The 21,304-nt window shown below is 38.2% G+C and overlaps 1 protein-coding gene across 1 annotated transcript in view; it reads left to right on the top strand.

Annotated features, from left to right (window-relative positions):
- DGKK (diacylglycerol kinase kappa) overlaps positions 1-21,304 on the top strand; it is a 159,890-nt gene that overhangs the window by 112,985 nt on the left and 25,601 nt on the right. Inside the window, exons 9-15 of the mRNA XM_036271305.1 lie at positions 3,861-4,044; positions 4,772-4,880; positions 5,657-5,796; positions 6,704-6,785; positions 8,562-8,653; positions 19,091-19,190; positions 20,122-20,341. Coding sequence (XP_036127198.1) covers positions 3,861-4,044; positions 4,772-4,880; positions 5,657-5,796; positions 6,704-6,785; positions 8,562-8,653; positions 19,091-19,190; positions 20,122-20,341 — 927 coding nt within the window. The remainder of the gene's footprint in view (positions 1-3,860; positions 4,045-4,771; positions 4,881-5,656; positions 5,797-6,703; positions 6,786-8,561; positions 8,654-19,090; positions 19,191-20,121; positions 20,342-21,304) is intronic.

A 21,304-nucleotide genomic window follows, 5' to 3' on the forward strand; every position in this document is an offset into this window, starting at 1 on the left:
GCCCACAGTGCTACCCAATTTTTGTCCCCTTGTTCACAAGATTCTCTGGACAAATTTGGCCTTGCTCAAATTCAGATGTTCTCTGACTCTGGGGGAAATGTTAAATGGGGCTGCTCTTTTATTCTCCTGGGAATGACTTCCTGCCAGTGCTGCCCCCACCATTTTTCCATCTGGGACCAAATTAGTTTTGACACAGAAGTTCAAGTTTCTTTAATTATAAAATTTTCTCTTTATCTAGTAGCTTTCCATCCCCACCCTGGATTATTTTATTAATTATTGCAACATGATGCTATTGTACATATGGAGAAATCAACACCTAAAGAAGTTAAGATGTTTGCTCTAGGTTAGTGAATAGACCTGGGCTGTGGCACACAGTTGCATTCTTTTGTAGAAGTACACTGACTGCAAAAAGCAGCCCATGCTCCAAGCTGTCAAATAGATCTATAAGTATTTTCAGCTATACTCAAATGGCTATTCAACTTATAGATAGCATTAGCCAAATTATTTTTCCTGATTTTTAAGTTTTGACTAGGTATTATCAAATATTTTTAAAAATAGAAACACACATACACAATATTTAGTAAAAAAAAAACAACTTTCTGCTATTCTTTCTCTGATCTTCTCAGTTTCCTATAGCCCCATTCCATCCCCACTCACAGTTAACTACTGCCATTAGTTTATTGAATACCTTCCAGTATTGCTTTATATATGATATAAATATAAATACATATTGCTTTATATATAATATAAATATAAATATATATTCTTATCCCTCCTCTTTTTAACATTATACACATTGTTCTGCAACTTGCTATTTTTTCCTTTCTTTTTATCTATATTGAGAGTATTACAGATGTTACCCCATTTTCCTTCTTATCTTTTTCTTTCCTTTTTCCCCTATTTCCCCTTTACAGTATATTTTGAAGATCTTTTTGTGATTCCTCACTCTTGTTTATAGCTACAAGATATGCTATTATATGGATATACCATAATTTATTTAATTAGTCCCCTATTAATAGATATTTTGATAGTTTTCAGTCTTTTACTATCATAAATACTACTGTAATAAACAAATGTATAACGTTATTTTACATATACATCTACAGGAAAGTGTAATTACTGGGTCAAAATGCATATGCCTTTGTAAATTTCAAATTGCCCTCTATAGGGTTTGTGTCATTTTTCATGTCCATCTTCAGTATATGATAGTGCATATTTCCCCATGGCTTCTTCAATTGAGTGTGTTATCTTTTGGGGTTTTTTTTGCCAATCTTCTGAACATGAAAAATATGGTACCATGGACTGATTTTAATTAGTATCTTTCTTATGAAAATGTTTGCTCATCTTTTCACCTTTAAGAACCAATTTATATTTACTTTTCTCATCAACATACCACCTAGCTTATTTTCATTTAAACACTGGGAAACAAACTAGTTTTTTTAATGCCCCACTTTGCAGATAAGAAAACTGAAGCCCAAATAGCTCACAGTACTTGGTCTCATTGTCATTGCTGCCTCACCTTTAGAAAGGGACTAACACAAAGGGCCTTTGACATTGTTTAAAAACATTGGGGGCATAAATCGGTCAATTCCAGGACCTCTGGTATGAGGAGTTCTTGCTTTCAACCATATCTCACAGGTACACTAGATGTTGGCAGGAAGTTATGTCCATGAATCTTCTAATTAGGGTACATACTCAAAGTCATATGCTCACCTACAAGGTGTTGAGTAAGGAAGGGAAGCATAAAGCATAAAGCAGAATCAAATTAAAACAAAGGAGAGGTAAGACTGGGGCCAGGTCCTGGGTTAGGGTCTGTATTGTTGTTTGGTAGAAGAGCAAGCCCATTAAAAGATACCACCATTTTATTTTTTTCTTTATATAGCTTATGACTTGACCCCTAGTGTTTCAATTCTATACTGAATAGTCTCACCTTTATTTTCTGTTTCTTCTAACATGTTCTGTCATTGTATCTGGCCCTTGTAACCTCTTTGACCTCATCTTCTGCCACTCTCCCCCTTATCCACTGAACAACAGCCATGCTATTCTCTTCACTGGTCCTCAAATACCCCACACAGTTTATCTTCTCTGGGGCCTAGCACTTATTTTTTCATCTTTCCCCAAAAAAAATACTCTTCTTCCAGTTATCTGCATTGCTCACTTTCTCACTTCATGTAAGTTCCATTTTAAAAGTCATCTCTCCAGAAAAGCCATCCCTGACCACCTACCTAAAATACACCCCCTTCAGTCTCCATTCCCTTTTTCCGCTTTATTTTTCTTTGTATCACATTATTTTTATATACAAGTTCCACAAGATCAGAGACTGTTTCTATCTCTTTCACCACTGTATTCTCAATATAACAAGGACAAGCACAGAGAATGCCCTCAATACATATTTGGTGAATAAATGAAGTGATATTTTAACTACCATAGTGTTAACATATTACCTTTTGTAAAAAACAAACAAACAAACAAAAACAAAACAAACAAAAAAACACACATTGAAAAGGGTACTACTTTTGGATAATGTGTTCATGAAGAGTAACTACTTCCAAGCTATACTACTGAAGGGACATAGTAAATACCCCTTAACTGAGTCCTGGCAAGCCCTGAAAATTTGGTGCATGACTGGCTTAGAAACTGGCCCACAGAGGAAAACCATTTCAGATTTTTCCAGGCAAAACAGCCATGCATTCTGCTCAAATCAGCACTCTTCCTTCAAGCTCCCTTTCACCCAGGCTACAACAAATGGGACATCTCAATCCACCCCCCCACCCCCCGGCCCAAACCATTCAGGAGAATGCCACATGTTTTTTGCCCTTTGCATTTATTTTTGCTGAGGTATCCCTACCAAGCTACAAACTCAGAGGTATGGAGCCTCATGATTTGTCTAGCATCTCCTAGGGGGCCATTGCTCAGTGTCCATCCCCCTGCCAATAGTCTCTAAGGTTCAGAAGGATCTGGCAGGCTTTGAAAATTTAGACTGCTATAACTCCACTTCTCTACCAAGAACTTCAGTGTTGAGGATTATTAAAAGCCTCTCTCTTGTTCACACAATTTCCCTATAGTCTTGTTTCCCCTGAAAGTTGATGTGATAACTTGGATTACTCTGTCAAAGCCTAAGGGGAGTGATTAAAGCTCCCTGCTTCACCCCACATTGATATGTTCAATCATTCACTTGTGGCTAAAAGGCAGCCTTTCCTCCCCTCTCTCCTGACCTGGTATATTCTCACTGAGAACCAAGGCAGATCCCAAGCTGAGAGTGAATTAGTTGGTGTGTTGATCCTCCTACTCAGCTCTCAACCTTTTCCGTCCTCAGTTTCTCCTCAGCATTTTATTAATTACTAATTGTGGCACAAATTTGTTTATTCCTTATGTTTCAACATACGCTTGTGTATGAGCCTGTTTCCCCAGCTTAAGGGCAGGGGCTATATCCCAGCAGTATCTAGTATGATGATTAGAATGTAGTAGTTGCTCAGCAGATGTCAGTTGCCTGGCAACAGCTGGGCAAAGATCAGCTGGGAGGGTGTTTGTTAGTTTTTAAATAAAAAGTCCCTTGGGTTTTACAGTGATTTCCCCTTTGTTCCTCCATCTCAAGAGTCTAGGGCACAAGGAAACTCTGGGAGATATTGCAAATGTCTATTACCTTGATTACAATGATGGTATCATGGGTTTTTGCTTGTATCTAAACTCATCATAAATTGTACACATTAAGTATGTGCAGTTCTTTGTATATCAATTATACCTCAATAAAACTTTTTAAAGGTGTTTGCAAAATTTTATGTTAAGTTATATCTTGTTTCCATCTCAATGGCCCTGTTCTTTTTTTCCTTCTTTTTCTTTTTGTTGTGTGCATGTATCAGGCCAATTAGTAGTATCTTCAGACTTCCGGAATCTTGATTGGTCATCAGCCTGTTCATGTCCCCTTCTCATCTTCATCAACTCCAAAAGTGGCGATCACCAAGGGGTCGTCTTCCTCCGAAAATTTAAGCAATACCTTAATCCGTCTCAAGTGTTTGACCTGTCAAAGGGTGGACCTGAACCCGGGTAAGGATGGGGTAAGGGATATAGTGGGTATATAGAAGGGTATTTGCCTTTTATACATTCTAGACTAGGATAAGCTTCCTGGAATTAGTTCTGAGCAGGAAAGATCTATTTTCTCAAGTCAAGCCACAGACAAATAACTCCAGAGTATTTGGGGTTGGCTGGTATTTTGGAGGACCTTTAACCCTCTCCCAGAAATCCTTTCAAGCCCATATCCTACTCTCAGATTTTCTTCACCTTTTGTGGTTAGAAGAGGTAAAACTATGTCTCCTTACTTTAGAAGAGGAGGCAAATGGGTATTGCTATCAACCTTTCCTGTCACTCGTTCTCTCCCCCTACATGGGGCCAAATAGATATATCTCTACTACAGACTTCTTTTATTTGAAGACCATCTGGCTGTTCAGCCCTGGTTTATATGAGCCCATTGACCACCATATGAGACATTCTTCCTGGACCTCAGCAGGTAGATTTATCTAGGTTACTAGTAGCTTCCAGAGCAATGTTGGGCACAGAATAGTATGGGTTGAGGCAAGGCCTGATTTAGAGAACTTCCTGTGGGAACACTGCCTACAAGTTTAGATACACAGAGAGATAGGGGCTAAGGGACAGAAGGCAGGTAGCCTGTTAGCAGGGTACAGAAGCAGCAGTCCTTGGGAGCTATACATTGTAGGAAAGAGTTGTAAAACCCAGCAATTCATGAAATGACTCCCTTTTCTCCTTTTTCTTCCAGGCTGTCCATGTTCAAGAACTTTGCTCGCTTTCGTATTGTGGTTTGTGGTGGAGATGGCAGTGTGAGCTGGGTCTTATCTCTGATTGATGCCTTAGGATTACATGAAAGGGTGAGTCCCTAGCTGACTCAGTTTACCCATTGCTAGAGAGACAGGTGTATGGAGCTTCTCATCCTAAGAAGTCACTGGTCTTCACTCTCTTTGTCTATAAAATACATGTTTCCCATTGGTTTCATACTCAACATGACTGGTAGATTTCTAATCTAAGCCTGCTGACCTAGACAATTTTCTGGTTGTCTATCTGTGGACAGAGAAATTAGGGAGTTAGCAGAAATAATGAGCAGTGCTCTATTCCCCAAGCCCCAAAGTGAAGATTTGAAGGGGAGGAGAGAAAGCAAAAAAGAAGTGGCCTCAGGCAACATTCAGCCCCTAATTTTCTACCCCTTCCTGAGACAACTGATTTTCTTCCTTGAGTCTCAAGAGTAACAGATACTTTCCTCTACCTCTCTCCCCTTTTCCCTAAGCCACCCTCTGCTCTTCTGAATCCAGCAGCTTTGTCTTCTGAGACACCTCACTTTTTGGCCCAGCCTAGATAGAAATCTGTGGCTGTATTTTTCTTTTAAAAACATAGCTATACATATTAGCATACTCCAGGAACTTTTCCCTTTACTAGGTAGGTTCTGTATGGCCAAGAGTAGGGCTCAACTCCTTAGGTAAAATGTCACTCAATTTCAAACATCTTTATATCACACTTCTTAGAATCATAAATCATTTCTTGTTACTGGCTTTGAGACCACAATCTTTCCCAAAGAGTGTCTTCTGGGTTCTTTTATGGGTCAATCTTGGTAGTTCCGTCTGAAAAACAAATCTTGGTTTTGTTCTTGCAGTGTCAGCTGGCAGTCATCCCGCTTGGAACTGGCAATGATCTGGCCCGTGTCCTAGGCTGGGGTGCATTCTGGAACAAAAACAAGTCACCTGTGAACATCCTCAACAGAGTGGAGCATGCTAGTGTAAGGAATCTAGACAGGTGAGTGGCTGAAAGGTCAGGCCATTGTGCCTTTTCCATTTGTAGACCAGTTATCCCCAGTTACATCATCTCAATCAGGAATGCTATAACCTCCCTCACAGAGTCTTTCTGGCTTCAGTGCAGGGCAGTTTGGGAGGCGGGAAGTGCTTGGCTATTAAGGTCTACCATGTATCCTTCAAACATCACTGAAATGCTGTATCAACTGAAAATATCCTAAAGCAGGAGCCCCCATGGGTAAATTTCAAGGGTTCTGTGAACCTTCTTCAAATCGCACAGCTATGTAAGCATATGTATTCCTTGGGAAAGTTTCCTTCTTTCTATTCTATTCTAGAATAGTGTAGAAACTATTATATAGCTTCATCAGGTTCTCAAAGAAACTAAAAAAAAAAAAAAATGAGAGTTCATTAACAATTGGCCTAGACTGTCTCTGCTGTAGAGGAGAAAGAGTATTGCCATCTTATCTTCTGATAAGAAAGGCTATCTATGCTGGGGCATAGTATTTGATAAATGATTGCCCATAAGAATATCTTGGGGTGCTTGATCAAGATACCAAGCTAGGCTCTATCACAAAGATTCTTATTTAGTATGTCCTGGGTAGGGCCCTAGTATGTGTATTTTACAAAAGCACTTCAAGAGATCTTGATAGTTACCTCTGGTTAAGAAGCACTGCTCTCTAAGAACTCTAAGGTAGAATTACTTACATCACACTCTCCTAGAAAAGCCATGAGGACTACCCCCGTGTGGTATACCTTGAGATCAGGTGACCTAAGATAGCTTGGGAATCCCCCTACAATCCATCTCTCCCCAACACATAAACATTTTGATCTCCTTTTCACATATGAAACTGATGCCAGCCTGTAATAAAACAGAGTGCTAAATATCTGTCTGTCTTTGAACTTCATTTCAGATGGAGTGTGATGATCCGTGAGACTCCCAGACAAACCCCATTGCTAAGAGGGCAAGTTGAAATGGATGTACCCCAATTTGAGGTAATTACTGCCCAGTTGTAATTCAGGCCAACATATTTATTACACAGTGAAATAATAGGCAAAATCCAGAGAGAAGCTATTGTGTTGTCTATGAGCTTGATGAGAATGAGATCATTGAAAATTGGGGACATGTCAATTAGCAACTATTTACCAAAAATGATGGTAGGCACTGCGTATATAATTCATTCAGCCATTTACTTGTTCATTCACTCAGAATATTTATGGAAAATATTTATGAATTAACTACTATGTTTGAGATACTGTTCTAGCAGCTGTTTTTATATGCTAGTTGGTAAAGAAAAATGACAGAGTCCATACTGTCATGGAGCTCATAGTCTATTTGTAGTGATAGAAAAATTGTTTTTATATAGTATGAGTGTTAGTGTATAAGAAAGTAGCAGGGGTGGGAATACCCAGCAGGTGTACCTAACCCAATCTGGGGGAAAGCAGGGAAAGCTTTTCAGAATAAGTACCATTTCAGAAGAGATTTAAGGATCAGAGGGAGTTAACCAGGATAGTGGAAAAGAGGAGGCTTGTTCCGGACAGAATTGTGTGTGTTGTTCCAAAGGCAAGAGAGAGTATGAAATATTCACTCAACTAAAATACATTCATAATGGCTAAGGCATAGGGGCCAGGGAGAGGATATACAGGAAGAACTGCTAGAGATGAGACTGGAGAAATAATCAGGGGCAGGCCAGGAAGAACCTGGTAAACATGGTAGGAAGTTTGAACATTTATCCTAAGAGCAAAGAGAATTATAGAAAGTTTACTTTTATCTTACAAAAATTTTCAAACACATAGGAAATTTTAAATGGTAGATTCTACCATTAATATTTTACTATACTTTATCACAAATCTATCCATCTATTTATTCTGCTATCTAATAGAAATGTTTTAAGCAGGGGAGTTCCATGGTATGTAGAGAAACAATTGAAGGAATAAAGACTAGAGGCAAGGAGAAAAGACAAGATTCTGTAATTATCTAGGCAAAAGATAATAATGATTTGGACTGGTGAACTGGTAACAGGGATAAGGAGAAGTGGACATATATAAGACACATTGAATAGATAGAATTATCAGGACTTGGTAGACACAAGTTGCAGTTAAAATTACAGAATCAAGAACCAGATTACCTGGAATTGAATCCTGACTCTGCTACATATCAAATACCCCTTTTCCTGTGCCTCAGTTTTCTGTTCTGTGGAATGAAGATAACAATCTTTATATAATAGGATTGTTATAGGACTAAATGAAAAAAATATATGTGTGTGTGTGTGTATATATGTATATATATATATATGTATATGTGTGTGTGTGTGTGTGTGTGTGTGTGTGTGTGTGTATGGCTTAGAACAGAGCCTGGCACATAGTAAGTATTGTATACGTGGCTGCTTTTATTATGACTAATATTATTATATAAGAGGTGATACTCTAGCGTTGGAAAAATGTGGGTTCAAATTCCAAATCTATTATTTAGTAGCTATGTAATATGAGATTGTTCATTTGAAATATGGAACAAAGATTACCACCTTTATATGAGTTTTAAATATTAATTTAAATGAGAGGAAACAATATAGATTTCTTATTTTTAGAATGACCACAGAGCTAAGACTATCTATGAGGATCTTCAAAAGAATTTCTTGATTATGATTATTTACAGAGAAGCAGTTGAGCTGATGGCAAAGAGTCAATAAGAAATAATGAGGGAATAAGGATAAGCAGTACACTATGTTACAGGGCTAAGGTTCCAGAGCTGAACACTCCTTTTCCCCCTAGGCTGCTGCCAACCAACACTTAGAATCTGCAACCACTGAGTTGAACAAAATCCTGAAGGCCAAGTACCCTGCAGAGATGATCATCGCAATCAGGTCAGTCTTCTTTTGGCTCTCAACCTTTAGGGTTTTTTTTTTGTTTTTTGTTTTTTGCCCCTCATGGGCTGTCCTCAGTCAAAGGTAGGACTCATTTTAATAGTTTGGGGTGTTGAGGCCAAAGAAAGTACTGTAAGTCCTCACTTAACATCATCAGTAGGTCCTTAGAACTGTGGCAAAATAACATAATAAAATCAATTTTACCATAGGCTAATTGATATAAACAAGAGTTAAGTTCCTACAGCATCTCATTAACATTATAACAAAGTGACATTATAGAAAATAATTTTATTTGATGGTCTGCTGTACAAGTTTATCTTTCCAAATCAATTTTTCCCAACTCAAACCTCATGAATAGAAAGATTAGAATAAAAAAGATGTATTGGCCCTGGCCGGTTTGGTTCTGCAGTTAGAGCATCAGCCCATGGACATAAGGATTGTGGGTTTGAGTCCCAGTCAAGGGCACTTACCTGCATTGCAGGTTCAACCCCCAGTCCTGGTCGGGGTCATGCAAGAGGCAACCAATCGATGTGTCTCTCTCACATCAATGTTTCTCTCTCTATATATATATATCTCCCTCCCTCCCTAACACTCTCTCTAAAGACCAATAGAAAAATATCCTCAGGTGAGGATTAAAAAAAAAAAAACAGATGAGATTGAGGTGAGGGCTCCTGATACTCCAAAAAGACAAAATAGCGTCTGGCCAGTGTGGCTTACTGGCTGAGCATCAACCCATGCACCAAGAGGTCACTGTTTCAATTCTCAGTCAGGGCATATGCCCAGGTTGTGGGCCCAATTCCCAGTGAGGGGCATGCAGGAGGTGGCCAATCGATGTTCTCTCTCTTTCCCTCTCCCTTCCTCTCTCTCTAAAATCAATAAAGAAAAATATTTTTTAAATATTCAAAAAGACAAAATAGCAAGCCAGAGATTTGGAAAAAGAGGAGGAATTCTGTTCAAGATGACAAAGTAGATAAACACTATGCTTGCCTCCTCCCATGACCACAACTAAATTACAAAATAACTGCCCTGGCCAATGTGGCTAGTTGGTTAGGTAGCATCCTATCCACCAAAAGGTTGTTGGTTTGATTCCCAGTCAGGGCACATGCCCGGGTTGCAGGCTCAATCCCCAGTGGGGGTGTGTGTGTGCAGGAGGCAGCCAATCAATGTTTTGCTCTCACATCAATATCTCTTTCTCTCTCTCTGTCTCTCTCTCTCCCCATGCCCCTTCTTCTCTCTCTAAAATTCAATTAAAAATATTATTTTAAATTACAAAACAACCATTATTAAGAATCACCCGAAGGCTAGCTGAACAGCATTTCTATAGCTAAGGACATAAAGAGAAAGCCATGTTGAAACTGGCAAAAGAAATGGAAACACAGGATTTACAGGTCCCTCACACACAGTGTGGCAGTTTTTAACAGGAAGGATAGTTAGGCTGTGTTGGTCCCACCTGAGAATCAAGGAGTCCCAGCCCCACACCCAGCTCACCAGCCCAGGTATCCAGTGCCAGGAAGGAAGTCCCTATAACATCTGGCTATGAAAACCAGTGGAGATTGTGGCTGAGTAATATGGAGGGCTACTGGAGTCCCAGGTACTTCAAGTCTTAAAGGGACTGCACACAAACTCATGTGCTCACAAACTCACTTACTCTGAGCTCCAGTACTGGGTCAGCAGCTCAAAAAAGCATGAAGTACATACAAGAAGGAGCTGAATTGACTCTCTCCAGGGTAAGGGCTGAATAGGCAGGGGTCAGGGGAGCTCTCCCTGGGACGGAAGTGATGGCAGAGGCTGCTCCTCCTTTGTTGAGAACCTCCCTTCCCCAGCCAGCAGTGCAGGTGGATGTCAAATACTAACTCTCCATTAACTTGGCTAAGATCATTCACCCCACCCTGGTGATTTGCTGAGACTTTGCCCCACCCAATTTATGTGCCTGGACGAGACCTCTTCCAGCATCTTTTCCACACAAGTGGCCTTCCACAACTTGTGTCATGGATTTTCTTAAAATCTCTCAAAGGTCCACAAACATTAAGCAAGCAGTAGCTGGCCTTGGCATTCCTCAAACCTCTTGCTAAGCAGCCTGAAGCCCAGCACAAGTGGCAACTATCCTTGGTTCACAGCCTAACAACTCTTAGAGGCCTCCAAGCTCAGCACAGATGGCAACCAACCAGAGGTCCCTTTGTAACTCCTACCAGGTAGGCCTGGGCTGGACACAGGCATCAGCTGACTTGGCCTGTACCAGAACCCCTCCTAAGAGTCCCTAGAACCAACAAACCCAGTGACCAGCTTCAGACCACACCAGAGCACCACTCAAACAGTTTCACATATAATACACCAGATTCAGCAGGCACCAGAGCCCCAGTAAAGCAAATCCTTCTCATCAGGGTCATCCCACTGCACAACTGTTTGTCTACTACAGTCATGGCCATTCCTCACAGAGAGTCAATCACACCCACTGATATACCAACAGCAATCAGGGCTCAACTACAACAGGAGGGCACACACTACCAATTCAAGGGACACCACTGGAACACCAGACTCAGGTGACCAGGGAGACTGTGCTCCACATGACATTCATTACATAAGGCCACATTGCCAAGACCTGGAGACATAGTTAATATATCTAATACATAGAAACAAACAAAGGGAGTCAGTCAAAATTAGGAGACAAAGAAATGTCCCAAATGAAAGAACAGGACAGTACTCCAGAAAAAGAACTAAATAAAATGGAGACAAGCAATCCACCAGATGCAGAGTTGAAAACGCTGGCTGTAAGGATACTCAATGAGAACTTACAGGAAACCTTTTTTAAAAAGATAAAAAACATGAAAAAGAGCCAGTCAGAAGTGAAGAATATATTAGAAGGAGTTAATAACAGATTAGATGAAGCAGAAAATTAAATCAGCAATCTGGAAGAAAAGGTAACAAAAAACAAAACAAAACAAAACACCCAATTAGAAAAGCAAAAATAATTTTAAAAATTGGGGATAGTTTAAGGGACCTCAGGGACAACACCAAGCATACCAACATTGGCATCATAGGGGTACCAGAAGGAGAAGAGAGAGAGCAAGAGATTGAGAACCAATTTGAAGAAATAATGACTGAAAACTTCCCTAACTGGTGAAGGAAATAGACAAGTAAGTCCAGGAAGCACAGAGGGTAACAAACAAAATGAACCCAAAGAAGCCCACACTAAGACATCGCATAATTAAAACGCTAAAGATTAAAAAAACAAAGAGAGAATCTTTAAAGCAGCCAGAGAAAAGCAGCTATTTATATACAAAGGAACTCCCATAAGACTGTCAGTTGATTTCTCAACAGAAATTGTGGAGGCCTGAAAGGATTGGCACAAAAAATTCAACATAATGAAAAGGAAGGACATACAACCAAGATCACTCTACTCAGGAAGGTTATCATTTAGAACTGAAAGAGAAAGAGTTTCCCAGACACACCCTGGCCAGTTTGGCTCAGCTATCAGAGCATCAACCTGCAGACCAAAGAGTCGTGGGTTGATTCTGGTCAAGAGCACTACCTTAGTTGCGGTTCAGTCCCCATCCCTGGTTTGGGTCATGTGGGAGGCAGCCAGTTGATGTGTCTCTCTCACCTCAGTGTTTCTCTCTCTCTCCCTCCCACTCTATCTGATAATCAATGGAAAAATATCCTTAGGTGAGGATTTTTAAAAATAAATAAATACTTTCCAAGATAAGAAAAAAACTAAAGAGTTTATCACAACTAAATGTTAGATGGACTTCTTTAAGAAGAAAAGATCAAATATATGAATAGGAAAATATTGGAAAGAAAAAAAAATTCTCACTGACAAAGGCACGCATACAATAAAAGCAGTGGATCAGCCAAAATATGAGGCTATTACAAAAGTTAAAAGGAAAAAGTAGGAAGATTGGCTGTAATTACAACAATAAATTAGGGGGTACACACAAACACACACAAGAAGTAAAAAAATATTGACAAAAACATAAATGTGGAGAGGGTAAGTAAAAATTATAGTGGCTTTAGAATGTGTTCGAAGTTAAGAGACCTTCAAGTAAAAATAGACTGCTATAAATATAGCTTGGTATATAGAAAGCACATGGTAACTACAAATCTAAAATCTACACAAGATATACAAGAAAAAAAGAGAAAGGAATCCAAACACAACAATATAGAAAGTCATTACCATATAAGAGAAGAGAGCAAGAGAAGAAGAAACAACAGAGAAGAACTATTAAAAAATCAGAAAACAATTAATAAAATGTCAATAGCTAAATGCCTATCAATAACCACTTTAAATGTAAATAGACTAAATGCTCAAATAAAAAGAAATAGGATGGATGAATGGGTAAAAGAAACAAGACCCATATATATGCTACCTACAGGAGACCCACATCAGATCAAAAGACACGGACACACGCAGACTAAATGTAAAGGGATGGAGAAAGATATTTCAGATATTTCATGCAGAAAGCAACCAAAAAAAAAAAAAAAAAAAAAAAGAGCTGGGGTAGCAATACTTATATCAGACAAAACAGACTTTAAAATAAGGACTGCAATAGCTAAGAGACATAGGAAGAAATGCTCAACATCACTAATCATCAGAGAGATGCAAATCAGAACAACAATGAGGTATCACCTCACACCTTTCAGAATGGCCGCCATCAACAAATCATCAAACAACAAGTGTTGGCGAGGGTGTGGAGAAAAGGGGACTCTAGTACACTGCTGGTGGGAATGCAGACTGGTGCAGCCACTATGGAAAACAATATGGTGTTACCTCAAAAAGTTAAAAATTGAATTGCCATTTGACCTAGTAATCCCACTTCTAGAAATATATCCTAAGAAGCCTGAAACACCCATCAGATAGAATATATTTACCCCCATGTTCATAGCAGTGCTATTTATAATAGCTAAGATCTGGAAACAGCCCAAATGTCCATCAGTAGACGAATGGCTAAAAAAGCTGTGGTACATATACACAATGTAGTACTATGCAGCTGTAAGAAACAAAGATCTCTTATCTTTTGAGATGACATGGAGTGACCTGGAAAGTATTATCCTAAGCAAAACAAGCCAAGCAGAGAAAGACATGTATCATATGATCTCACTTATTTGTGGAATATAATGAACATAACAGTCGGAGGAATGGGGTAGTCCCACTGACGTGGAAGTGGGGTACAGACTGACAATCCCCAGAAGAGGGGATGGTGTGGGAGAGATAAACCATAGAACTTAGATGCATGTATGCATGAACAATGGATATGGACAACAAAGCTGGGGACAGGATGGGGAAGGAGGGGGAGGGGGAAACAGTGGGGGAAAAAGGAGAAACGTCTGTAACAAAAATTAATTTAAAAAATAAATAAATAAAAATAAAATAAGGACTGAAATAAGAGACAAAGAAGGGCATTTCATAATGATAAATCAATTCAACAATAAAAAAATAACTCTCATAACCACCTACATACCCAATATAGGAGACTCTGAATATATAAAGCAAATTTGACAGACATAAAGGGAGATATCACCAGTAATACAGTCATAGTAAGGGACTTTAACACCCATTGACATCAATGGATATATCATTCATACAGAAAACCAACAAGAAAACAGTGGCCTTAAATTACATATTAGACCATATAAACTTAATGGATATTTTTAGGATGCTTCACCCAAAAGTAACAGAATATATATTTTTCTCAAGTGCACATTGAACATATTCCAGGATAAACTATGTGCTAGGCTATAAAACAAGTCTCAATAAATTTAAGAAGATTGACATTATATCAAGCATTTTCTTCAATCACAATAGTATAAAACTAGAAATTGATTACAAGAAGAAAACTGAAAAACACACATATGAAGGCTAAATAACATGTTAATAAAAATGAATGGGTTAACAAGGAGATCAAGGAAGAAATCAAAAGATGCCTTGAATCAAATGAAAATAAAAACACAACAACCCAAAATCTGTGGCATACAACCAAGTTAATTCTAAAAGGGAAATTTATAGCAATGCAAGCCTACCTCAAGAAACAAGAAAAATCTCAAATAAACAATCTAACCTTACAATTAAAGAAAACAGGAAAAAAAAAAAAAAAAAAGAGCAAATAAAGTCCAAAGCAAGGAATGAAATAGTAAAGACCAGAGGATAAATAGAGTCTAAAAAAATTGAAAAGATCAACGAAACCAAGAGCTGGTTTGTTGAAAAGATAAACAAAATTGATTAACCTTTAGCCTGACTCATCAAGAAAAAAAAAAAAGCGGGCCCAAATAAATAAAATCAGATGTGAAAAAGGAGAAGTGATGAACCAACACCACAAAAATACACAGGATTATAAGGAAATACTGAAAACAATTATATGTCAACAAATTGGATGACCTGGAAGAAATAAATTCCTAGAAATATACAATCTTTCAAAACTAAATCAGGAAGAATCAGAGAATCTGAATAGAGAGATTACAACTTGTGAAATTGAAGCAGTAATAAATAAATAAATAAAATAAATAAAAAAACTCCCAACCAACAAATGGCTTCACAGGTGAATTTTAACAAATATTTAAAGAATAATTAATACTTATTCTTCTGAAACTATTCAAAAAATTTGAAGAGGAGGGGAGGCTCCCAAACTGTTTTTACAAGGCCAGCATTATCCTGATTCTAAAACCAGAGAAAGACACTGGAAAAAAGAAAAGTATAAGCCAATATCCCTGATGAACATAGATACAAATATCCTCAATAAATATCAGCAAACTGATTCAACAATACATTAAGAGCATATATCATGGCAAGTGGGATTTATTCCCAGGATGCAAGGCTGCTTCAATTCACAAGCTACACTACATAACCAAAATGAAGGATAAAATTTATATGAGCATCCCTGGCCAGTGTGACTTAGTTGGTTGGGCATCATCCCATGCACTGAGAGGTGGCCGGTTCGATTCCCAGTCAGGGCACATGCCTGTGTGTGAGCTTGATCCTCAGTAGGCAGCCAATCAATGTTTTTCTCTCTCATCAGTGTTCCTCTCTCCCTCTCCCTTCCTCCCTGTCTAAAATAAATAAAAAATATATTTTTAAAGAGAATAACAATTTTTTTAAATCATATGATCATATCAATAGAGGCAGAAAAAGCATTTGACAAAATCCAATATTCATTTATGATAAAAATTCTCAGCAATTGGGTGTAGAGGAAACATGCCTCAACATAATACAGGCCATATATGACAAACCTGCAGCTAATATAATATTCAAAGGTGAAAAGCTGAAAATGTTTCCTTAAGATCGGGAATAAGACAAGGATGTCCATTTCCACCACATTTATTCATCATAGTATTGGAAGTCCTAGACATAGCAGTCAAGAAAAATAAATAAAAGGCACCCAAATTGGAAAGGAAGAATTAAAATGGTCCTTATTTGCAGATGACATGATAGCATATATAGAGAACCCTAAAAATCTACCAAAAAACTATTAGAACTAATAAATGAATTCAGTAAAGTAGCAAGATACAAAATAAATATCCATAAATCTGTTGTATTTTATACACTAATGTAAAACTCTCAGAGAAATTAAGAAAACAATTTCATTTACAATTGCATCAAACAGAATAAAATACTGAGGAATAAATTTAACCAAGGTGGTAAAATAGTTGTATTTGGAAAACTAGAAGACGTTGAAGAAAGAAACTGAAGAAGATACAAATAAAAGGATATACCATGGTCACAAATCAGAAGAATTAACACAGTTAAAATGTCCATACTACCCAAAGCAATTTACAGATTCAGTACGTCTATCAAAATACCAGTGGCATTTTTCACAGAACTAGAACAAATAATACTAAAATTTATATGAAACCACAAAAGACCTTGAATAGCCAAATCAATCTAGAGAATAAAGAACAAAGTTGGAGGTATCATGCTACCTCATCTACAAGGCTAATACTACAAGGCTATAGTAATCAAAACAGCATGGTACTGGCATAAAAAACAGACACATAGATTAGTAGAAGAAAATATAGGACCTAGAAATAAACCTATGCTTATATGATCAATTAATCTATGACAAAGGAGGCAAGAATATACAGTGGGGTAAAGATAGTCTATTCAATAATGTTGGAAAAATTGAACAGATACATGCAAAAACTGAAACTGAATCACTTCATTACATCATATGCAAAAATAAATTCAAAACGAAATAAAGACTTAAATGTAAGACTCAAACCCATAAAATTCCTAGAAGAAAACATAGGCAGCAAACTCTTTGACCTCACTTTTAGTAATGTTTTTTTGGATGTGTCTCCTTGGGCAAGGGAAACAAACAAACAAAAAATACAAATGGGACCACATCAAACTAAAAGGATTTTTGCACAGCAAAGGAAACCATCAACAAAAGAAAAAAAACAACCTACTGAATGGAAGAAGATATTTGCCAATGATACATCTGATATGGGACTAATATCCAAAATATATAAGGAAGTCATACAACTTAACAGCAAAAAAATAAATAAAAATCTGATTTTAAAAATGGGAAGAGGACCTGAATAGACATTTCTCCAAAGAGGATGGCCAAAAGATATGTGATAAGATGCTCAGTATCTCTGATCATTGGGGAAATACAAATTAAAACTACCATATTACCTCACACCCGTCAAAATGGCTATCGGTCAATAAATCAACAAACAAGTGTTGGCGGGGATGTGGAGAAAAGAAAACCTTCATGTACTGTTGGTCAGATTGTAAATTGATGCATCCACTATGGAAAACAGTATGGAGTTTCTTCAAAAAAATAAAAATTGAAATACCATATGACTCAGCAATTCCACTTCTGGGTATTTATCTGAAGAAATCTAAAACACTAATTGGAAAAGACATATGCACCCCTATGTTCATTGCAGCATTATTTCCAATAGCCAAGATAAGGAAGCAACCTAAGTGTCCATTGATAAATGAATGGATAAAGAAGAGGTGGTACATATATACAATGCGATATTATTCAGCCATAAAAAGGAATGCAATCTGCCATTTGCAACAACATGGATGGACCTAGAGGGTATTATGCTAATTGAAATAAGTCAGACAGAAAAAGAAAAATATGAGACTCTGCTGATTTGAAAAGTGTCAGTCCTGATAAGGTGTCACTTTGGCTCCTTTTAGATTCCATGTGCTTTCACTTATATGTGGAATCTAAAAAAAAATAAATAAATGAATAAACAAAACAGAAACAAACTTATAAATACAGAGAACAAATTGATGGGTGCCAGATGGGAGAGGGCTTGGGTGACTAGGTGAAAAAAAAATAAAAGGAAGGGATTAAGATGTAAAAATTGCCAGTTATGAAAACAGTCATGGGGATGTAAAGTACAACATAGGAAATATAGTTGATAATATTATAATAATTATCTTTGGTGTCAGAGAAGAGGTATTTGACTTATTGAGGTGATCACTTTGTATGTTATATAAATGTCTAATCACTATGTGGTGCACCTGAAACTATTATTATATTGTATATCAACTTTAATTGCAATTTTTTTTTAAAAAGACACTAAGCCATTTGGAGAAAGACAAGTATTATATGATTTCACTCATATGTGGAATTTAATTAACAAACTGAACTACCAAACAAAATAGAGACAGACTCACAGATAAAGAGCAGGCAGATAGCTCTGCTGTGGGAGAATGTAGGGGGGGTGGTAGGTTGAGCAAAAAAAGAAAAAAAGAGAGAGAACTCATGGACATTGACAATAGTGTGGTGATTGCGGGGGGGCGGGGGATGAAGGTAGAAAAGGACACAGAGGGGATAAATTGTGATGGAAAAAATAAAAGAAAAGAAAAAAGATTTTTAAAAGAAGAGAAACAATAGTTCACACCATTCAAGAGCATAATATACCTCACTATAGTAGGGACACCTTGCTTTATCTCTGACACTTAGGAAAGGTCTCTGTAGTATCTACTACACCTGCTTTCTCCTATCCTGAACAACACATTCTCCTCTTCTAAATATATGGGTCATACATTCCTCCTGGGACTCTTTGGAGGGTTACTATCAAGTCTACCACATTGTCCTTTGAGAAACACTCCCCACAGGGACAGTTTTTATTATGTTTATACTAAATCAACTGGGCCCTTCAACCATAGCTGATTTGACCCAGGGTGAAATTCTGACCCAACTCAGATCAACTGAATTCTGTTTTCTGGAAATCTGGAATTAGGACTAAGAAATGCTACTTAAACTCCCTTAGGTGCATGTATATTTTACTATAAATATGTGAAGGAGCAGAAAAAAACAGAGAGGGGAGAAGGAGTCTGGAGGAGAGGAAAAAGCAGAAGGGGAAGGAGAGATCAGGAAAGAGAAATAGAGAGGAGAAGGAAGATGGAGACTATTGAAATTACAAGAGAAGGGCTCTGTATCTCATGATCCATGTAACATCGTGCCATCTATCTAATCTTTCCAGATTCCTGTGCTTAGCAGTGGAAGATTTTGTGGTTGACATCGTAAAGGGCTGGAGTCAGATAAAACAGAACAATACAGCAATAGAATCTGTGATTTTGAAAGTAAGTTTGCATTCCTTTTGTCTTGCACTCTTTGTGGAGCCAGGTGCCTCTCACTGGGATTTGTAAAAGAAAAACAGGGAGGAGCAGCTGATAAGCCTCCCTGGTGAGGAAAGTCCACCTCATCAAATTTCCATCTTTCACCAAATGAAGGGTGGCACTCTTCGTACTTATACATGTACCATGTACCTAACTATATGCCAAGCATCTGTCCACACCTAGACACAACTGTATACCAAGCATGTATGCACATGGGTATATACCAGAACATGCTTGAAAATATGTACAAATGCATGCTATAAATACACCCACACTCACCTCTATAACAACAGAAACAACAAGTTAATACTTATAACAACACTTACTCTGTGCCAGGAACTGTTAAGCAATTTTAATGTATTAACTTATTTAATCCTCACAATTGCCTTAGAATATAGAAGCACAAAGAGGTTAGGTAACTTGCCTCAAACTATTAAGTGATGTAGCTGGGAATTAAGCCATAATTACTTAGCACATCCCCAAATATGCACACATACAAATGCAGACAGCAGGCACCTATAAAGGTATACATCCACATCCATAGGATCATGACCATGAAAATACCAATTCAGAAGTATTTACCTTCCCTCAAGTTGGCCATGTCATTTTATAGGCCAGTCTGACATAAGAAAAACTCGGCAACATACATTGGTTCCTGGAGCTGCTCAGAAACAAATCAAATCTGTTTGATCCCCTAACACTTTTTGGTTATCCCATCACATATACCCAAGTACTTTTTTCCCAAACTTTCAGCTCCCCACAGATAACTGTCTATGCTCAATGTTCCTGGCCAACTACTACCCCTCCCCACCTCTCCCTATACCACCCCAGTTCCTTATCCTGTCCTCTCAAGGACTGGTCCCTCATAACAATGCCCTCCTTCTTCCCTTTATAGAGTGACCTAATGTATGACAAGCTTATTGTCCTGATTGATGTCCTGGCTGAGGAGGCAGCAGCTGAAAACAGTGCTACAGTATGTGCAGACAGTAGCAAGGTAGATGGAGAGTCCTCCATCCCTCAACTAGACCACACAGCCAAGTGCAAGTTGGAGCTGGCCACAAAGGCCCAGAATCTTCAGCAATCCTTGAAACTCATTGTATTCCAAGTTGAACAAGGTAAGGGTCCCAGGGTTGTGGAGATTGAGGTAAGGAAAAAGGAATGTTCTAGTGGATGGTTTACTGATTTCTCTCTCTCTAGATTTTCTTTATGACTCCACCACTAAAACTTGACTAGATTCTGCATTCACATAGCATCCAAAATCAGTCCTCAGACTCTACTGGTTTGAAGTGTCAGTCCTGATAAGCTCCCGCTTTGGCTCTTCTACCTCCCAGCACTCAACTCTTGCTACTCATTTATTTTTGGAACTAACACTCATTCTAAACAATTACAGTTGTTCAAAGTTCTGTCAGCTTCTACCACCAGCCATGAAAGTTTTTCCACCTGTTCCTGTTTCCGTCCAACCACCAGGCCTGTGACTATTTTGAAAGGAAAAATAGTATTGCCCTGGCCAGTTTTGTTTAGTGGTTAGAACGTCGGCCTGTGGTCCAGAGAGACCCGGGTTCGGTTCCCGCTAAGGGCACGTACCTCGGTTGCAGTTTGTCCCTGACCCTGGTTGATCGTGCGGGTGGCAGCTACTCGATGTGTCCCTTTCACGTCGATGTTTCTCTCTCTTCTTCTCTTTCCCTCCCACTCTGTCTGAACAAAAAATGGAAAAATGTCCTCGGGTGAGGATAAAAAAAAAAATAGTATTTATCTCTTCATGTCTTGCACAGTATCAATCAAGCAAATGGGTCCTGAGAGTGCTCCTGGCAGTTCTGAAATTGATTGCCATTTCCCCAAACTCATGACAAGTTGCAAGCTTTCAACTCAGTATGAAAACTTTTTCAACTCCTCCAACTTTTTAATTTAACATTTTGGTTCCCACTTTTTCCCCACAACTCTTCTTTGAAAAACAGATCAGAAGATGGTATAAGACTGTATTCTACCAGAGCTATTCGATCTGAGCAGAAGTCCATGTAGCAAGAAAGTCCCTTTGACTTTTAACCATGGGACCTTCTCCTGCCTTGGTACCTTTAGGC

This window comes from Molossus molossus, unplaced genomic scaffold, assembly GCF_014108415.1.
Source record: "Molossus molossus isolate mMolMol1 unplaced genomic scaffold, mMolMol1.p scaffold_m16_p_2, whole genome shotgun sequence".
In the NCBI taxonomy this organism is placed as follows: Eukaryota; Metazoa; Chordata; class Mammalia; order Chiroptera; family Molossidae; genus Molossus; species Molossus molossus.